The 20,851-nt window shown below is 41.2% G+C and overlaps 1 protein-coding gene across 6 annotated transcripts in view; it reads right to left on the bottom strand.

Annotated features, from left to right (window-relative positions):
- Window positions 1-20,851, bottom strand: part of PTPRZ1 (protein tyrosine phosphatase receptor type Z1) — a 109,438-nt gene that overhangs the window by 43,202 nt on the left and 45,385 nt on the right. For all 6 annotated transcript variants that reach the window (XM_081023388.1, XM_081023390.1, XM_081023387.1 and 3 more), the window contains exons 3-10: window positions 16,574-16,753; window positions 13,413-13,564; window positions 11,052-11,147; window positions 10,706-10,772; window positions 6,348-6,505; window positions 5,786-5,936; window positions 1,626-1,810; window positions 663-789 (exon numbers count right to left, since the gene is read on the bottom strand). In XM_081023388.1, coding sequence (XP_080879514.1) covers window positions 663-789; window positions 1,626-1,810; window positions 5,786-5,936; window positions 6,348-6,505; window positions 10,706-10,772; window positions 11,052-11,147; window positions 13,413-13,564; window positions 16,574-16,753 — 1,116 coding nt within the window. The remainder of the gene's footprint in view (window positions 1-662; window positions 790-1,625; window positions 1,811-5,785; window positions 5,937-6,347; window positions 6,506-10,705; window positions 10,773-11,051; window positions 11,148-13,412; window positions 13,565-16,573; window positions 16,754-20,851) is intronic.

Raw genomic sequence — 20,851 nt, 5'->3', positions numbered from 1 at the left:
AAGATGTGGTAACTATTCAACTATTCTGAATTCAGAGAATAAAGTTAGGATGAGTAGTTCAACAGAAATAAACCAAACCACTAATATAGTGTATTCCACATAAAGGAGTGAAAATAGAGCTTTGAAGTAAACAAAATGTAATAGTTAGTTCTTTCGAATTTTGCTGTCCAACATTAAGAAGCAAGGGAATTCCATCACCACATTTGCACTGAAGTAGAATTTCAAAGCGGCAACATGCAATAAGATTTCAAAATCAATGGAATCACATTCACCAATTCCTTTTTAATAGTACATGGACTATTATTTAATATACAAGCAATTTAGCAACTGACAGTTTATTTGACCATGTGAAATAGATGGTCCAGCTATGTCATGGTTAAGTAGGTATTTGAACCTAGGTTTTATAAAACTACATTGAAATAACTTAGGCAGCAGCAGGCAGAAACCATAATCAAAGTGGCTGTGGAACATTGCCATTATTATGGTTCATAATCTGAAATAACAGAACACCCAATGTTTACACTTAAGAAAATGTCAGGAAACAGAGCTCAGAAATGTCAAATGAAAACCATTGATACTGAAATTCCATAGCACTGCATTTTCAGCTGGTTTGCAAATAAGACTCTTGTGGGTTTTCATAGAGAGAGAAAAAGTGCACTTACCTGGATCATCCAAAGGCATGTCAACAATCACTTGATCACTGTGTTTTCCATAGAGACCATTAGCACAAATGGCAACTATTTGAAGAACATAACTTGTATTAGGCAGCAGATTATTCAGAATGGCCCCCTGGAAGGAAAGAAGTCAATTAACTACATTATGCACATTCAACACACCTGCTTCTTTCCTTGCCTCAGGCTTCTGCATGTTAACTACATTCCCAACTCTTAATAACCCATATAATAAGAAATACTGTTCAGGTACAGAGTTCTCTTCCAAGTAATACACATGCATGTTATGGTCAGAACTGATACCCATCTGATAAAACTGACAATGGGCAAAGCTGTTGCCCAAAGTTACACAGAATAAAATGAATTCACATGGCTTAGCCTCAAAATCAGACTCAATGGTGATGGATGCTTGTTTCTTTTGATGTGCCTGCCCCACTCATGTAGAAAGTAGGGAGAGGATTGGTCTTCCTTTAACAGTAAAAGGAATGTGTAAGGGAGACAAGTCAAATCCTAAATCATGCACATCTTACTCCCCGCCCCCGCTTGTTGTTCTGGCTGATTTTCTCAATTCATTAGTTTGCTTCTAGTCTCAGAGCTGAGATAAAGTTGCCTGGAGCAGAGCAAACATGGAGAGGTTAGAGGGACAAGGAGAGTTCAGTGCCCCACTACCAGCTGTTCCTTTCATAGTTAAAGCATCATCTAATTTTATATGTGAATAGGGCAGACATGTGAATGATGGCTCTGTCATTGGCCCAAAGCTTACCCTCTGTGAGAAGTGCATTGTACCAGTTATATAAATATCACCATGGGTAATTAAAGTTATCATTGAGAGAGGGCAACCAGCATGCTGAGTTCTCATTAGTGCTAGTAAAACAGTCCCTCGCAATAAGGATTTGTAAGTGAATCAGTATCTTTGTTTTTGTACCAAATAAATAAATAAAAGTGGTCAGTTACCAAGTCCTGATACCCATCTGTTAGAAATTCATGCTTTGTCTGGTCTTCTCCTTCCAACTCCTGATAAAAAACAGCAAATCTCTCGATCATTGTGTCATATACAACTCGTGGCCTCTCCCAGGTAACCAGAAGGCTGGTGTAGTTCTTTGGATCAGCTTGAACATTTTCTGGCTCTAAGCTACAAACTTAGAAGAAAACGATACAAACAAACCCGTGTTATTACGTGTTAAAGAAAGTCATGATACATATACAACATAAATAAAAGGAAACCCACAACATGTTCCTCAGCTATAGGGTGAGCCCAGCATCCTCCTGGCTTCACAACTGAAAGAACAGGCTATAGGCCCCTAAATCAGTGGTTGTAGCAGTAAATTCTGAAGAGCAGGTATACGTCATTACAACCCCATAGCCACACTCTCATAGCCTTGCCCCTGCAAAGACAATGCAACAAAAATGCATTTTGACGAATGCAGACTACGGCTTCAATATCATGGCAGCTTTTTTCTCATTCACTTCTCCTGTTTTGCTGACATTGAATTTGATGAACAGGTGTTTTTTTTGGGGGAGGGGGCAGAGATTGCTTCTGTTTCAATGACTAGCTAGAACCTTATCTTCCCCAGAGGAAATCTAAGGAGGAAAGTGGCCCCATATCTCTAAAAAACAGAATAGATGTCAAGTCTGTCTTCACCTTAAAAGCCAACTCAAGAGAGTCACTAAATTATCATAGAGTCATATTATTAGAGAGTCATATTATCAAGCAGCCACGTCGTGGAGATTATGGATCCATCTGTATAGAGGCTGGTATGCATGTTGAAACTGTTGGTATCTACGGTAATTGATTACATTGCAGAGTGTATTGCTTTCAACACTTCAAAGCAGAAAGACAGGTCTGTGGAGGTATTAGTGCACTGCCATTTGGAACAACTTCTGTGTGGCTGGATTTAAAGTGGCTAAAATGCAGCCACACAGATATAGGCACTGGCCTTAAGGCTGACAGTAATTAAATCCATCACCTAATAAGCCACTAGAATGGTCAGTTTTCATTAAAATGATTTCAATTAATGGAAGATGGTGTGTGTGTGTGTGTGTGTGTATATATATATATATATATATATATATATATATATATATATAAAATCATCTAAGAATTTGGCTCTTGAACACAAGAGGGCACTCAAGGCTCAATATTCATTTCCAGTATTAAACCTGTATGATACAAAAAGCTAAAGGACCCCTGGATGGTTAAGTCCAGTCAAAGGTGACTATGGGGTTGCAGCGCTCATCTCGCTTTCAGGCTGAGGAAGCGACCGTTTGTCCACAGACAGCTTTCTGGGTCATGTGGCCAGCATGACTAAACTACTTCTGGCACAATGGAACACCGTGACGGAAACCAGAGTGCACGGAAACTCCGTTGACCTTCCCGCCGCAGCAGTACCTATTTATCTACTTGCACTGGTGTGCTTTTGAACTGCTAGGTTGGCAGAAACTGGGACAAAGCAAAGGGAGCTCACCACTGTTATGCTGATTTGGGCTGACCAATTGCATTGCAGATATCTCAGTTGTGGCCCCCCAACACAAAGCCAGCCCTCCCCCCAAAAAATAAATCCTGGCTATGCCCATGGCACCAAACTCTAATATTTAATTATCATCTCTCTCTTTCCCATAGAAATGAATTATGAGGAGATTTTAAATTATGGATCAACACATAAAAGAAGAGTTTGGATTTGATATCCCGCTTTATTACTACCTGAAGGAATCTCAAAGCGGCTAACATTCTCCTTTCCCTTCCTCCCCCACAACAAACACTCTGTGAGGTGAGTGGGGCTGAGAGACTTCAAAGAAGTGTGACTGGCCCAAGGTCACCCAGCAGCTGCATATGGAGGAGCGGAGATGTGAACCCGGTTCCCCAGGTTACGAGTCCACCGCTCTTAACCACTACACCACACTGGCTCTCACATAGTTGGCAAATCTCAAAATTCAGGATTGGCCGTGAATGCAATTTTAGGCATGTGTTCTCAGATGTAAATCTCACAAGAGGACAACAGAGATTATTCCCTAACAAGTGTGTTTAGGATTGCATATTGGATTTTGAGCCCTATACTTTCAACCCAAAGTGTTCAATCTGCACATGGAGCTCCATGCAAGCTTCTTAGGGATACAGAGAGAAGTCTGCACATATGCGTGATCAATGAAGAGCATTGTATGTTGCTATATTTCTATTCGTAAGATTTATAAGCCAATTAAAGAGCTACTTAAGCAGTGCAAAATAAAAATTGTAGATAAAATGAAGCTAAAAACAAACAAAACAAACAACAAACTGAGGGTGACTCATGCTTCCTATACCTATGGTTCTTTGAAATGTCTGAAGCAATTCAGAGATGCTCTGCTGAAGACAGATGCACAAGCAATGGCACCAAAACTGCATGAATCTTGCCACACATGGAGGCGCAAGGATTTCTCTTTTTAAAGAAGGCTGGGAATGAAAAGTATGAAGCACATATAGCCTGAAGTTGCTGTTGTGAAAAATGGCTTGTATGGAGCTCTGTTTCCACTCCATGTAAACACTGGAACTCCTGCATGCAGAAAGGGTGCCAATAAAACGAAATTCATTTTTGTTTGGACCCATGAACCGGATGTATGTGAGTGCTTGGTCCCATGAGAATCTTTCCAAGGAGGTTACTGTGAAAAGGCAAGTTGTGATGAGATGGAACTTTGTATGTACTTAGACTTAAACCAGATGGATATGCCTCCTCAGTTCCTCAAGATTCTTATGCATCTCAGTCATCTTCCTATTTTCTAGCTTAATGCATGCCACCTGGCCAAGGAGAATAATCCAAACAGCTGCTGGAGATAAAAGGCAACGAACAAAATAGGGGATAACAGCAACCCCCAATGGATGTTCAGCCATGGGACAAAACTAAGGAGGGAAGTGAAACAGCTGCAGCCCCTCTTCTAGCAGTTAGAACAAGGTCAAAAAAGAAAAGAAAAAAAGCATAGTATCAGGACCTACAGCACAAAAGGAACAGACACAACTGGTGTTCTGGTGCAAAATAAATAATAATTAAAATTTAAGTACTCATTTAACAAATAAAAGCAGTGTTTTTCAATGCCCACTAATTCTATATGGAGCTATAATATGCAGAACTCAAAGAACTTAACACATTTTTATTTTATGTACAACCTCATCCTTATCCTAGCTACTTATAACCACTACTGCTCACTTTATTCTTGGTAATTTATCTCATTGAAAACACCAGCTTATTGTTAAACTGATTAAACTATTAAAGAGAAGAGATGCCATTTTGTGACTTTCGGGAGGACTCATTTAGCTAAGTTTCTGAAATGGGAAAGGGAATCACAAGGGCTCAACAGTGATGATTTATAAGCTGGTTTTTTACCCTGCCATTCTGAGGCTTATGCCCCGCTCGACACGTTACATAAATTAAAACCACAACCACAATAAAAAATTTTTTTAAAAATACAGTTAGGAAAAAATATAGGCATGACAGATAAGACTTCGCTTATACCAAAACCTGCAAAAGCCTGCAGGTTTATTACTGATCAATGGAAAAAACAGAAATGGAAATACATATGTCATTCAATGCACATTAGCGATGAACAGTAAAATCTTCTTTGATTTAACAGGAGAGGTGCTTTTCTGAGGGCAAAGAACACAACTGGCAACTTGTACAGTTTTTATTACACGCTGTCGTCTCTGAAGCTATATGACCATTTCATTGTTGTACTGAATTTTTAAAGTAAGGCTTTAAAAAAAATAAGTAAAAAAATCCCACTTGTTGCTTGATACCAAATCCAACTGGGGGGAATATGCGCGTACTGAAAAAATACATAAAAATTGTCACTGTGCATACAGGCCCTGCCCCCCACAGCCAATATAGCTGCCAGGACCGCATGTATACCGTCCCACTCTGAAAGCAAACAATCACAAAGAACAGCTGTTCAGGTGGGTCTGGATTTAATTTAAAGCACACACAACTCTTGCCCCCCTGCCAAACAGCTAATTGGCATGATGACTGATTTCCTGACTGTTTTGTGCATGTGTGGATTTGAATCAGAGCCCATATATTTCTTATAGAAGCAATTTGTTGTGGTTAAGATTATGGTCATATCTGTCAAGTAAGCAAGTTAGCAAGACATACCTGCTTCATGAATTACTTCCTCTCCAGTATATGAGGAAAACACCTGGCCGGAAAATTTATGCTGTTGCTCTCTAAAATTGTTTTGCAGGTAGTCCATCAGCATCACATAACCAGATTGTTGCATGGTAAGGACATCGCAAAATACTGACAGCTGCAAAAATGCAATAAATGCAGTCACACAGGGAGTTTTCTTTAGAAACAGCTCTGCATAAACTATACTAACAAAAGGCACTTTTAGGGTGATGGAAAAATCAGTATTTGCATTGTACTCATTGTTGTGATTGGGTCATAACTCTCATGCAACATATATTGAAAAGGCAGCATTTACATTCTCATAGTTCTTTCCCCCTCCTTTGTGTTTTAGTTTAGCGTATAATGAGGTTTGTGTACTAATTCTTTGTGTTCGGATAAGTGAAATTTTGCTTTGTGAATGTTCATAAAGTGGGACATGTGTGTACACATACTTCAGTAATCAATGCCACCAGTACAGTGAAAATGTTGTGTATATTTTTGTGTGTGCGATTAAAATAATTATTTCCTTGACATGTATTATGTAAGTTACCTGGTTTTCTGAAATGTTAACAGTATCTTTGAATATAATCCATTCAACTGTCTCTGAGCAGGGCGGAGTCGACAAAGATCCATTATACGTGTAATATTTGTCCGTTGCATTTGGCAATAGGTTCAACAAGATGAAAGGCTCCAATTCAGTTTTCTTCCCTGCAAAATATAATTTGCAAGTAAACAGTGATGATATGCATAAATCCAGGATGCATAAAATAAAAGCAGAGCCCAAACAATATTTTTTAAACAGTAACAAAGGAATCATCCCACTGTGAGCTTAGTTACTGTGAGGGTTGCAGGAAAACAAAAACTAAACGTTATTTATATATAAACACAATTCAGTAAATTATTTGGGGGATGGGGGGGAGGGTTGCACTACATATTTTGACTGGGTAGAAAGGTGCCTCACACACCTGCTGCCCTGATCCTTGCCTGTTTTGAAAACTGAAAGGTTGACTAGAGTCCTTTCACTTTGAGTTCTCTTTGTTTAACCTTTCTTGCATTGCTGGCTGCCTACTTTGTATTCATAGCCAAGCACGACAGTAATTATACATGTGTGAAAAATGCCCTTTAGATACTGTTCCCAGTCCCTGGATTCTGCTGTCAGTTCTTATATTTTACACAGTGGCCAGCAGCCCATCTAGGAGAAGGAAGACTCTGATCCTAAAGCTCTGCTGCCCCGCAGGATATCTTTGGGAGAAGAAAAGGCTAAAGAGTATACACTACACAAATCCAAAATGGAGTCCCTAAGATGTTTGAATGATGCCTTGTGTGACTCCTTCCGGCCACTCCTGCAGCCAAGCTGGTGCCAGATGTATTGCTCTGCTTTCTTTGGGCCACATTACCAAGGCCGAGTGGGGAGGGGGTCTTGTTGAATGAGCAGCCCAGGACCTCCATACAAATTGTCCAGGTTTGTGCCCTAGGTGTGTGTCACTTTGGTGCTGTTAACATAGCAGTTTGACTTCACCCACGGAGGCACTGTCTCTCGAGACATTGACTGATGTCAACAACAATGACCAGCAACCCAAGCAATTTACTAACATCAGTTCTAAGGCCTGTAGTGGAAATGTCACAACTTTGTTCAGCTGGTTTTGTAGCTGGAATGTTCTTCTGAACATTAAACCCAAATCTGTGCCGCCTGCAGTATTTAGTTTTAAATTCAGAGGCTTTGAATAATAGCTACCTTCCTTCTTCCATCATTGCTTCATTTCTGATATCTTAAGATTGCTTTCATAAGCTCCATACTTTAAATATTATCATAAGAACATACAGTTGTGACAGCTTCATCAAATTAAGTCAATGTCAAGTGAGTATAAAGTTATGCGCAATAACTTTTACCCCTACGGCAATAGATGGCAGAGACCAAGGAAAAAAGATGGGAGAGCAGTCTCATCTCTTCCCAGGAAATGCTAGGAAGCACTGCTGCAAGAAAAGTATGCAGCAGCTGCAGAGAGTCTTTCTTTCTTAGGATATTAGCTAGGGCAGGACTAGGGCTTAAAAGCAGGCTTCCTCAAACTTGGCCCTCCAGATGTTTTGAGGCTACAATTCCCATCATCCCTGACCACTGATCCTGCTAGCTTGGGATCATGGGAGTTGTAGGCCAAAAACATCTGGAGGGCCAAGTTTGAGGAATCCTGGCTGAAAGGGTATTCCTCAGCTAGGCTGCCTTTATTGGTAGTTCGAACTGGAGTCTACTGGATGCACAGAGAGAATTCATTTGTGGGCCCCTACACAGTGGAGCCATAGGGAAGGGGTGTCCAATATTGGAATCAAATAAGGCCACAACTTTCATTGATTATAGATATGAGGAGGTTTAGGCATAGACATTGGGTGTGTATCCGAAAATCAACCAGCCTCCCTGCTGGCTGATGGACAGTAGGGGTTGACCATTGCCAGGCATCACCATATGGCATGCACAACATCTGAGCAACTCTCTCTGATCACTGGCAGGAGGTGCCAAGGTTCCTTTAAAGGGGATACCCCATTATAGTGGGGCAGCAGCAGGGGCACCCCCTGCCTGCCTGGACTAACGATTCAACCCAGTGCCTTATTTGCCCAAAAGTTGGGCAGATTGCTGTCAGGTAGGCCCAATTAGTCTTCAAGGAAAACTTGTCCCTGGTCCTGAACATGGGGACTGATTATCTCTGTAGCTTGTTTATCACGAGGCCACTTATTCTGCCACTAGAACAAAGGGTGGATGGGTGGGAATCCAGTGGAGATTGAGGTGCTTCTTTCTCAGTGTGCCTGGTTCATATAGGTAGGGAGCAGACCAGAGGGATGAAGTCTTCACTCAGGTCCGCTCTAAGGTTGCACCCCTCTGCTTGCATCCGATTGGCTCCTGGAGCCTCCTAAACATTTACCTGGCAGGGAACAGCCTCTCCCATCACACTGAAGCTAGATGGAAGGAGCAGGCAGCTGCCCCCTTTATCACAGCTTTGCTTGGTGGCAACTGCTGCCCTGCTGCAATTCCGCAGGGAATGGGAATTAAAGAGAATTCCTTCTGTAAGAACAAGAAATCTGACTACACCCCTTCCCAACAATTCACGTTGCCAAAGACATGATTTTAATATTCTTCTTATTAGAATCTTCTTGAATGAATCTCTTTGTAAAATGTATTAATATTTTTTTATTGGCTGCTTGGATCTTTCCCAAACACGGGAATCACAGGAACTTTCCTGAAGTAAGATTTTAATAGTACCTTCTTTGTTCTTATATAATGGCACTGAACTCTGTCAGCAGAGCTGAGCAAAAATGCTTCCACTAAGTTGCAGTGTTTTGTCATCATGTTAGACACTTCCATACATGTATCAAACTAAAATGTGTGTTCTGATAGATTGATAGAAATCCTCTCCAGAGTTTGTCCAGTTTGCCACCATCGCAAGACTGACAAAATGACTCGTACTTATTAAAAGAAGTTTACAGCTCAGAAAAACAGTATCCGGTTTCACTTTCTGGACTGTGAAACTGAATGTATCAATGGCACAAAGAAATCAGTCTTACACAGCTCTGAGCCACTTTTGTTTCCAGTCCATAAAAGGAGGGCAAAGTGCTTGAATCTTTGTTTTCTAACTGAACAAGAGTACACAATAGTTATATTTTGATTGATTTGGTTAATTTACAGACTGCTTAATATATAAAAGACTAAGTGTTTCACAAAATAAGAAAACATAATGCCACAAAGCCAAAATACAAATAAAACAAAATGCATACTGATAGAATCATAGAATTATCACAATAAAAATCCCGAATTAAAATACAGAGCAGTGCAGTCTTAACACCTAATGGTCAGGAAATGCCAAAACAAAAACAAAAAAGGAACAAAAACATATTACTGTTGATGCCTCTTGGGTGTCCCAAAGCATTGGAGCCAATGCAGGAAAGGCTCGCTCCATGTTATAACTAGAAGGCAATCCATCAGCCATGGCACTCCTCCTCTTTAGATGCTGACTATAGGGTTACACTGTAGTAAAGGTAAAGGGACCCCTGACAATTAGGTCCAGTAGTGGCCGACTCTGGGGTTGTGGCACTCATCTCACTTTATTGGCCGCAGGAGCCGGCATACAGCTTCCGGGTCATGACTAAACCGCTTCTGGCGAACCAGAGCAGCGCACGGAAATGCCGTTTACCTTCCTGCCGGAGTGGTACCTATTTATCTACTTGCACTTTGACATGCTTTCAAACTGCTAGGTTGGCAGGAGCAGGGATTGAGCAACGGGAGCTCACCCCGTTGCGGGGATTTGAACCACCAACCTTCTGATCAGCAAGTCCTAGGCTCTGTGGTTTAACCCACAGCACCACCCACATCCCATTACACTGTAGGAGAACAGTCCAAAATTTATAAACTTCCCTAAAAAGGGCTTAGTTCAGAAATCCTAAAACAAGTAAAATTAATGCCTGCCTTATTATTCATTTAAACACTGTACACATAGCACCCTGCTATTAAAAGATTTGGATCTCATGTGGGCATCTCCATTTACTTCAAGTTCAGAGCACATCTGGAAATGCAATGGAATGCATGTGCAGACAAATTCACTTCCTCAGCTAAAGTGAATGAGACTGTTCATTTCAGTTGGTGGCAGCAGAGAGGCTCTGCACCTATGCCTGGTAAATCAGCTCCCAATGCCTCTTCCCAGCCCTTACAGGTCTATTTATGAAAGGCTATAAGAATCAGTACGCATATTGATTCAGTTTCAAATGTGGTATATCTAGACTTCATAAATTCACATCACTTCTAGGGCAATCCTGTACCCACTTAACATTAATTCAATGGACCTTACTCCTGAGTAGACATGTGTAGGATTGCACTGTCAGTGTATTCAAATGAATGATTGTGCATATGTTACACCACTAACTCACCAAAGCGACTAACACTGGCCACTCCATCGATAATTGAATTGTAATCCGTATTATCTTCCAGACCAACCTGTTGAAGAAATATTGCATGATTTATTCTTAAGTCAAGTCTATAACTTTATTAATTTGTTATATTTTGAATTATAAAGTAGTATATTTATATTAGTATTGATGCATATGTGCACACATAGACAAAACTGAATGCTAAAATATTCCAGTAGATAAGGCTTGCTTTTCTTCATGGAAAATTAATTAGCAATAAGACACACACAAAGTACAATGCTTACCTTTAAGATGGAAATGATTACATTTCTTAGTTAAGATGAACAATATGCAAAATGATGATTACCTCAAATAAAATAGATAAAGCTCTTAATTTCCCATTTCCTTCAATTGCCTTATCTAAATCCACAAACTGATTTGAATCATAACAGTATATTTGCATCTGTAAAAAGAATAATAATAACAATTTAGGTGTTTTCTCCCTCTCAAACATCAATAATATCAGATATGTGTATTAACTTCAGATAAAAGCTTTTGAAACTCAGCCCTGTTCAAAGATATCTAAACACTGCTTGGAAACCTATCTTATACCTAATAAAATATTATCAAACTTTGCAAAACAGGATGGGAAGTCAATGGGTCTGTCTTAGCCAACAGAGGAGGAAATCAGAAATAGACCTGATGTGAGAAGTAAACATGAGCTGACTCAAGGCCTCATCTGAACTAGATTGTACCAGTACACAGGGGCGGAGGAAGGGGACTGTGGTAGGTACGGGCCGCCCCGGGTGTCACCACTGGGGTGTGTGTGACAAAATGCCAGGCAGCACTCACCACGGGGCCTGCAGCGTGCCTGAGCCATGTTTCTCTCCTGGGAGAGACACGGTGGCTTGGGTGTACGCAGGCTCTGTGCTGCCCAAACAGTGCGCCTGCTGCCTCCCTCCTCCAGCTGTAGGGCGGCTGAGTGGGAGGAGGCAGGCAGACTCCGAAGGCCCCGTGGTGTGCCCCATCCCAATGGGCGGCTCGCCCTGCCCCTGGGCACGCCACCCCAGGTGCCCGAGCGGCTTCCTCCGCCGCTGCCAGTACACACATTAAACTCAAGTACAAAATGCATGCAAGTTAAAATGGAAAAATGCTCATAAAGCATTTTAATTATGAAAACAGCAAATGCATGTCAGTGTGGCTGAGTTTGCCTACAGTGGTCCACAGATCAACTTGCCAGTTGAATTGCTTTCCAAAGGTTTCCCATCTCCTTTCCCAGCTAAGGAGAAGACAGCTGGGGTCGTTGCTACAATTGTGTTGGGATCTGGAGGTGCTTCAAGTGGAGCCTAATATCAAATGCACTATTAGGAGATGGGGAACGCTGATGGCAAAAACAGATTTGTGGACCTCGTGTCCCTTCATTAAACACTGAAACAGTGGAAACAGTGAATGGGCAAGGATCACATGCCTGTTTCCATATTTATTGCATATAAACCTGGCAATTTAAATGTGGGTATTTTACATTCCAGTTGGGGGGAAACCGAAGTACATGTCAAGTTTTAATTGACCCCTAAATAATTTAAAGGCCATCTGAAACACTTCTGGTAGAAACTGTCTGGTTTCTGCCTTTGCCATATCAGCTATGCAGCCAGCAAACCTGTCACTGTTCAGGAAAGGATTTAGGCTTACACTCTGTGGCATAACATTAAAAGAGCTGCCAATTACAAATACTCTGGGGGAGAAATGGAATACTATAGGAAAGAAAAACAGGGCAAGGAAAGATAAGTAGTCATGAAGACTAGCTTCAGAAATACACTACTGCTAGGGGATCAAAGTTATAGGTGATTAACTTTTCTTGTTCCTCATTAAGTGGAGAGACAAAGCTTTTTCCTGTCCTCAAGGGAGGACTGTCCGTTCAAGGGAGGAAGCAATTTATGTAAACCTCTGTAGAAGCAAAACGCTTCCTCCTTGACTGAAACGAAAGCTAGCGTGTATTATCCTTACACCAATGTATTGGCTACATTGAATATACGACATATTTTAGAAGACCAAGACAGGCTTTGAGGAGATTCCTGTTCCACTTCCAAAACACCTACAAGAGGGATAAATTCCACAGTGTTGTAGGACGTCTGGCAACTAAAGAGTCACCCTGCTGGTGCATCTCTATCTCTGCTGACAGAGCAGTACTGGCACACCACTTCCTAAGGCCCCCCCAGCCAGCTTTATGGTGGGGTTAGGGTGGGCCCTTACAACAGATATTGTGAATTCTGAAAGCATAAACCACCATGGGAAATGATCTTTCAGTATGGCAAAGGAGAAAGCAAGTAACAGATGACAATTTTATGGAACTCCCACCCTCGTCAGGTCAGACAGGCTCCCTCTGTAGTGAACTTCAAGTGCCTACTGAATACTTTTTAAAAAAAAATTCCAGCAGGCATTTAAATAGAAGTCTGGTTTTTTTTGTAGTATTAGCTGATTTTTACCTTTTCTATATTGTATTTCCTGTACACAACTTGTAGACAATTGTAGTTAAGCGGTACAGTATATAAATTGTTTAGATAAATTAATACATGCGCACAAAGAACTTCAATGATCACTGCTGCATGTTTAATAGCCAGCCCTATATGTGGCTATTGCACATTTTAATGCCTTCTGTACACATGAAAGTGCCACAAATATCCTGGTATTTCTGATGGCTTACGGTACAAAATTTCAATGCGTTCATTACCTCAAGAGGATACTTTTGTCCATCTATGCTATGTTCAGATCCATCATGAGATATATTGCATTTTCCCCAGTGAAACATTATTTTGCTTGCTTTAAATACAGCTTCTAGGCCTCCTCCAATTACATAGTAATCATTTGCCAGATTAATTTCCACTAAAAAGAGAAAAGGAGTTGTTATTAGGCATGTTAAAGAGGAAAACGCAACAGCTTTTCAATTCAAACATATCAGTGTTAGAATAACAACAACAACAACAACAACAACAACAACAACAACAATACCCCAACATGTTGAAGTTTTCATATAACCAGCCTGCACCAACTTGGTGCACTTCAGATGTTTGGGACTACAACTTTCATCAGCATGTGCTGTCTGGGACTGTTGGGACTTGTAGTTCAAAACACCTGGAGGACACCAGGTTGGTGAAGCCTGGTATAAACAGGGCCAGCCCAACCATGAAGCAAGGTGAGGTGACTGCTTCAGGCAGCAGGATCCACAGGACGGCAGATCCTGATGTAGATCTTTATTCCATCCTTGTTCCTAATGTAGATGCTTACTCACACTTTTTTCCCTGGCAGGGAGCAGGTTGTGCCAATTTGTGCTTTGTCTTAGGTGCTAAAATGTCTTGGGCCAGCCCTGGGTATAAATGAAAGCTCAATGCTGTGAGTTGGTTCCTAAGTTAATGCAACTTAAGCCCCATTGACTTCAGCAGGAACTAAGGAAACAATCCAACCTCCCATTGCACCAGGCTGGACTGAGCATTATTGTCCTTCCCCTGAACTAGACTCTGCCTGAGAATTCCTGATGATGTCATTCCATCATCATGGAACGTTCCCTTGCAATCCACAGGATGCCTGGTGGTGGCAGATAAAAGAGAGCCCTGAAACAGAACATTACAGGGCAGGGAGGGTTTGAGCTGGCTTGTGATCTGTTGGATCCTGAGCCAGCCTCACTACCATCATGTGACAACTTCAGGCCAATTCCAAGTGCAATAGCTGCACCAGCTCCAAGCCAGTGAAGCTATTTCCTGCTTCCCAACTTTCTGCCCCAGTAGACGTGTGGTGGGAACGTTGTGGTAGTCCTGCTGCTCTCTCAGTTCCTGCCAGACAGTAGCCAAGGTTTGGATTGCGCTTAAAGTCATTTTCAATACATTCCATGGATGCAATGAGAGCTAAGTTCAACTAACTTAGGCTGCAAACCCCACTTTACCCGGGAGTAAGCTCCACTGAATTCAATATGATTTAATTATAAGTCGACATTATTAGGACCACCTTGCTTGCCTTGATCAAACCCAAAAAATGTTGATTCGATTGTGGACACTGGATATTCTAGCATGAGAAAATTCCTTGCTGTAATTACAAAATTCTAGTGCTAACAGCTTGATGATGGACCAAGAGTCTTAAGATGAAGCTCAAGGTAGAGCAATAATTTTACTTTCATCCTTTCCATCACCAAAGAAATGCCTGTGTGATCATACACCACATACAGACTTTCCCTGTGCACTGAAACAGGAACGCTGGTATCTGCATGAGTGCAATCCTTTGCTTTACTGGTTCTGGTTCTTTTACTGGTTCTTTCTAACTATTTTGAGCTCTCAAATGGAAAACTAAAGGAGATCTCAAGAATATTTCACCCACCAGCAAATATAAATATGAGCAACAGCACAAATTTATTGTTTCTTTCAAAAGTTGTTTGAAAATCCCTCTAAGAGGAAAAACAATCCAAATGCCATTGTTTCATAGTTATATAGTTTCACATAGTATTCTTGTAGGATGGAAGAGAAAACAATTTAGCATTGTAAAAAGAGGACAGATCACCGACATAGAGTCGTACCTCGAAGTCAAACGGAATCCATTCCGGAAGTCCGTTCACTTCCAAAACATTTAGAAACCAAAATGCAGCTTCTGATTGGCTGCAGGAAGCTCCTGCAGCTATTTGGAACCCACGGAACCTGTGTTGGATGTTCGGGTTCCAAAAGAACGCTTGAAAACCATTTGAAAACACTCACTTCTGGGTTTCAATAGTTTGGGAGCCGATTTGTTCGGGAACCAAGGCATTTGAGATCCAAGGTACGACTATACATTCAAAGCGCATCCAAAGCACATGACTTCCCCCAAAGAATATGAGGAACTCACAGAGCTAGACTTTCCAGTCACCCTTAACAAACTGCAGGAAGCTTTGGGGAAAGTCGTGTGCTTTAAATGTGTGGTAGATGTGCCTTAAATACATTGAGTCAATCTACCCAAAGTTTAACTATTAAAAGCATTATTAACATAAATGTAAGGAATTCTGTGTCTGGGATCAAGAGATATTTTTTGGTGCACCCAATAGCTTAAGCATGCCCAGCAGGACTTTCCATTTTTGTCCTTTGATCAACAGAACCCCAATGGCATTCTACAAATTGTTTTGGAAATACCTTTCAGTTTCCAATGTGATGTGTTATCAGGTAATGCAGCATGGAAATTGCTGCCTGAGAAACAGTTCAAAGCCCCCTTTATGTAGCTTGCAATTTATTTATATCCAAGACTGTGCAAGATATCGCAACTCTCCTGGAAAATCTAGAAGAACGATACACTGCACATTCAGACAGACAGCAAGCTGCAGTAGACAGCCTCCTCCAGATCTCAATTCAGGTGGTTCACTAGCGCTTTTCCATAGTAAACCTATGTGTAAACCTTTGTAGCTGGCAGCAGCTGCTCAATTAGTAATGGCTTCTCTTTGAAATTCCAGTCCTACACATAAGTGAGGGGTTCTTATAAAATGATTGCTCAAACATAATAGCCTTTATAAATTGCTCTTTGAAAACACTAGCTGTGTAGTTGTGAAAACATTAGCATAGCAGCGTGTCAAGTGTAGGTATTAACAGTCAATAATTATTATGTGGAAAATACTTAAATCTTTATTTTCAGTAAGCACGCATTAATGGATTACAGTAATTATGCTATTTCTAGGGCTATTTTTGTCAATGCATATAATTTCCCTTTGAGTCCTCTTGACTTGATGCTTGAATCTTACTGCCAGCTGTCTTCCTCGTAATTGCAAAAACCCAAACTTGAAGATGATTAAAAGAAAGAAAACGAAACAAGAGGTTTTAAAATACTTAAGTGCAAAAGGTTAAATCAAAACATTAAATAAATAAAAAAAAGGAGATGTGAAATTTGTACCTGTTTTGCCTGTATTGTAGATTAAAGTTTCTTCTGCCGATTCTTTTTCCCAGCCTTGGAATTTCAGCTCCTTAAGATTCACATTTACTCGAGTAAGATCCTCATCAATATTAATAGGCGATTGCTTGGCACCATTGCAAGCTGGATGTTTCTTCCCCCAGTTTGTTTGATTTAATGCTCCTAAACATCAAAACAATACAGGTAAGCAATCTAAATAAACTTGTATGAAAGCACTTGGTTTTATATGAAAGCAACAACAAATCACTGTTTACAATACATTGTGCATCAGTGCCCATTCAGGAAAACCTACTTACATTATAGACCAATTTTGACCCCTATTCAGTGTGTAAGAGCCTTACAAGGCTGCATCATCTCAAAGCATCTGTGGTAGAATAGCACATATGAATGCTCTACCGCATCAAGAATGTGCTTCATGTGTGAAGCTAACACGAAGAGCTTCTAGCCTAGCATTCTTGAACTCCTTGCTTCAGCCTTTAATTCTGCAGGTTGACTTGTGGTTCAAGACAAGCATGCAAATGAACATCTGGAATGGTAATAGCTAATTAGCAGTTCTGTGGGATTTCTTTCGGATTTACTTGCTGAGAGTACAGGGCTTGGGCCCCAGGTTTCCAAGAGGAATATTTTAATTTTGAAACATCTCCGAACACCATCATCATCATTATCATCATTCTGCCCTTCATCCGAGGACTACAGGGAGTTTTACAATATAAAAACACAAAAATGGCAAGAGTTTTGTGAATGTTGCATATGGTGTTGCACTGTGTGTCTTTTTCAAATGGCTTAAATGGCAAAAAATGAAAAGGGGGGGAAGGAATGTTTGCTGTGGGGTAACATGGCTTAACATGGCTTTCTGCAGTCACTGCATCCATGGTAATAGCATTGATGCGGGGATAAGAGCTGTTATTTCGATAAATGTATCAGTCCGAATGTTTATAATAGCTTCAAGAAAATATCCACAACTCCTGCAAATAACTGCTCACACATCTTCTCCATGTGGAAATGGTAATCTGTCAGCAACCAATTTAAGTAAATGAAATGAAATGAAAAATTGCACTTTATGGAAGGGAATGGTCAATCTCACAAGGGTTGATTGCCTAAAATTTACACTCTCATTAGAACCAATTATCTCTATATTGCTGAAAAAGACTCCGATGTTGCAGATATTTGCCTCTTAATAAGGCAGGAGCCTTTCTGTACTGTTACTAATATCTGGTTTGAATGATTCATACAAGTGCCCCCAGCTGTCCTTCTGGTCCAGGCACGGCCAAACTTTGCCCTCCAGATGTTTGGGGACTACAATTCCCATCATCCCTGACAACTGCTCCTGTTAGCTAGGGATGATGGGAGTTGTAGTCCCAAAACATCTGGAGGGCCAAGTTAGGCCATGCCTGTTCTAGTAAGTACCAATCCTATTGTAGCTGGTTATCATTCACCCTCCAACAAGCCACAGCTTTTCCTTGCAGACACAATATTTCTCCTTTCCAGCTAAATCCAAGAAAGCTGTCTCAGTTCTAAACGAGTGCCTGTCATTTGGATGAGTGTGAACAAACTGAAACTCAATCCAGACAAAACCAAAGTGCTACAGGTCAGTTGAAAGGCAGAACAGGGATTCAGCCTGTGCTGGGTGGAGTTACACTCCCTGTGAAAAGCCAGAGGTTTACAGTTTCGGTGTGCTCCACGATTCTGCCCTGAACCTAGATACCCGGGTTTCTACAGTGGCCAAGAGTGCATTTGTATAGTTAAAGCTAGTTCACTAGCTGTGCTTATTCCTCCGTGACATCCCTTTGAAAATCTGTTAGCCAACACTGGTTGCATGGAGCACACAACTCCCTTGTTACAACAACTTCTCTGGCTACCAGTCTGTTTCTGGGCACAATACAAAATGATGGTTGTGAATCTATTTGGCTTAGTCCCAGGCTATTGGAAGGACCATATACTCCCATGAAAACCTGCCAAGACTCTGAGATCTTTGGGGGAGGCCCTTCTCTCAGTCCTACCACCTTCACATGCATTGTCAGGGGTGCGTGCAGGAGCCAGGCCCTGTGACTTTGCAGGACTGGGGCCTTCCTAAGTTTGTTCTGAAGAGGCAAGGAGCAGCCTCACAGATTGGTAACTCACAGGTAACTCAATAGGCCGATTGGTAACTCACAGCACCTGGTGGCAAGAGCTGGGAAGGGATTTAAGGTCAGCATTTCCGTTCAGCTCTTTGCCACAGCAACACGCTTCCTGTCTTGGGCTTCTTGCTTCCTGATCCTTGAACCTCAGCTTCTTGACTCCTTGCTTCTTGATCCTCAGACCCCTGATTTTGTGACTCCTTGCTTCCTGACCCTTGGCTTCTTGACTCCCGGCTCTCTGACCCTTGGACTTTTGGCTTCCTGACTCCTGGCTTCTGGACCCCTGTTCCTGCTCCCACCCCGCCATCTTGCCCGCGGTCCTGACATCCCCTGCCGGGACTTCGATCGCCTGTGAACCAGACCGTGACATGCATTTTTGGTGGGGACGCAGAAGAGGGCCTTCTTGGTGGCTGCTTTCAGGCATTGGAACTCCTTTCCTAGAGAGGCTTCTCTGGCTTCCTCCTTGCTGTCCTTCTGCTCACAGGTAAGGACTGTCTTATTTCAGCAGGGTTTGGGGAACTACTGTTATGGAAACAGCTCTTGATAGTGTGCCGTACTTTATTTCCTATATGCATTTCAATAGATACGGTACTTTGCCGAAATTACCTTGCAGCTTTCAATAAATATTTAGAAGCACTTTGAAGGTAAAGGACCCTCAGTGGTCTGAGAGTGAGGGACAAGGAACAGGATGGGGGGGGGGGAATGCTGCTATCCACAGACTGTGGGTAACTGACCCTAAACCCCAGCAAAGTTGTTACTATTAAAACAAAAATGGTTTTAAAAAAATGAAGTCAAATTACTATGGAACAAATAACACAAGAAACAGTTACTATTTAGGAAATAATAAAATATTCTAGCTTGCCAAATCCCATTCATTTTTATGGGCTTAAACTATGATTTATTACATTCCAGATTGTGTCCTTAGGTTATAAGTGCACTGAAGTCCCACTGCAGTTCAAAACTATTATATCAGTAGCCATATTCCATCTTTAGATTTAAAACAGAATTTTTAAAATTGATATAGCATTTCAGTATCTCTTACCTTTCACCTCAACTGAGAAATAAATCCAGCTGTCACTAATTAGATTCCAGATCATTGTGAACAGTCAATTGGTCAGAAAAATTCATGCTGCTCTTTTGAAGAGTAACATAAATATAACATTGGTCAAAGCTAAGATTCAGCCATAAGTTCTGAATGATGAGCTATTAGATTGGAGAGGTGATAATTATTGCTTGCTGTTTTAATGTTTTTTCGAAGTGAGTTGACTATACTGTAGATCTGGATTTTTAAAATAGCGCTTTTTACTGTGCAATAAATATATATTGATTAAATAAGCAATTAAGTTTATTTCAGCAATGTTAAAAGGGGTCTATGGCCATACTACCCTGAACACGCTCAACCTCATCTGATTTCAGAAGCTAAGTAGGGTCAGACCTGGTTAGTATTTGGAAGGGAAACCATGTTAAAAGGGTCATTAAAAAAGTCATTGAGACGTGCTAAGTTATAGAAAGACTGAAAACAGCTACTTGTTGCCAACATGCTAAACTTCTATGTCAAACATCAACCCCACTTTATGCTCTACATCATTGGCAAGATTGTGCCAGGGACAATTCTGAACTAAGTTTGCTCATTTCACTGCCTGAACTGATCACCCTCCCAGCAAGGACCAACACTTTAAAAAGTCTTGTTGCACCATTCATTTAGGGACTAATTTTTCACTTCACCATTTTGTCTTCAGATTGCTGTTGGCTACAAGGCAGGGCCCCAGACCTTTCCAACAAAATGTAATGTTGTGGTTCGAGGACCCAACCCCCGCGATGTGAAATAAATACACAAGGACACGTGATATAAGGTTAATGGGCAAGAAAAGGCCACAACTTTATTGATTACAGCAGTGAAAAGGTATTGGCTTAGGCATTGGATGTCTAAAACAAGGGGGTTTATTCACCAGTAGGTGGAGCCTGTTGATGCTAATCCAACTATAGGCTCTCCCCTGATGTCACCGGGGGTCGTGCCATGGCCTCCCGCCAAGCAGGCATCAGACAGAGTACACAACCGCCAGATTCCTTTAACGGAATACCCAAAAATTGAAGGCATAGGCGATGGCCACACCCAGCCCTTCAACACACCACAACACATTAT

The sequence above is a fragment of the Podarcis pityusensis genome (assembly GCF_964106645.2).
Source record: "Podarcis pityusensis genome assembly, chromosome: 10".
NCBI classification, from domain to species: domain Eukaryota; kingdom Metazoa; phylum Chordata; class Lepidosauria; order Squamata; family Lacertidae; genus Podarcis; species Podarcis pityusensis.
This window is presented reverse-complemented; position numbering and strand designations above follow the sequence as displayed.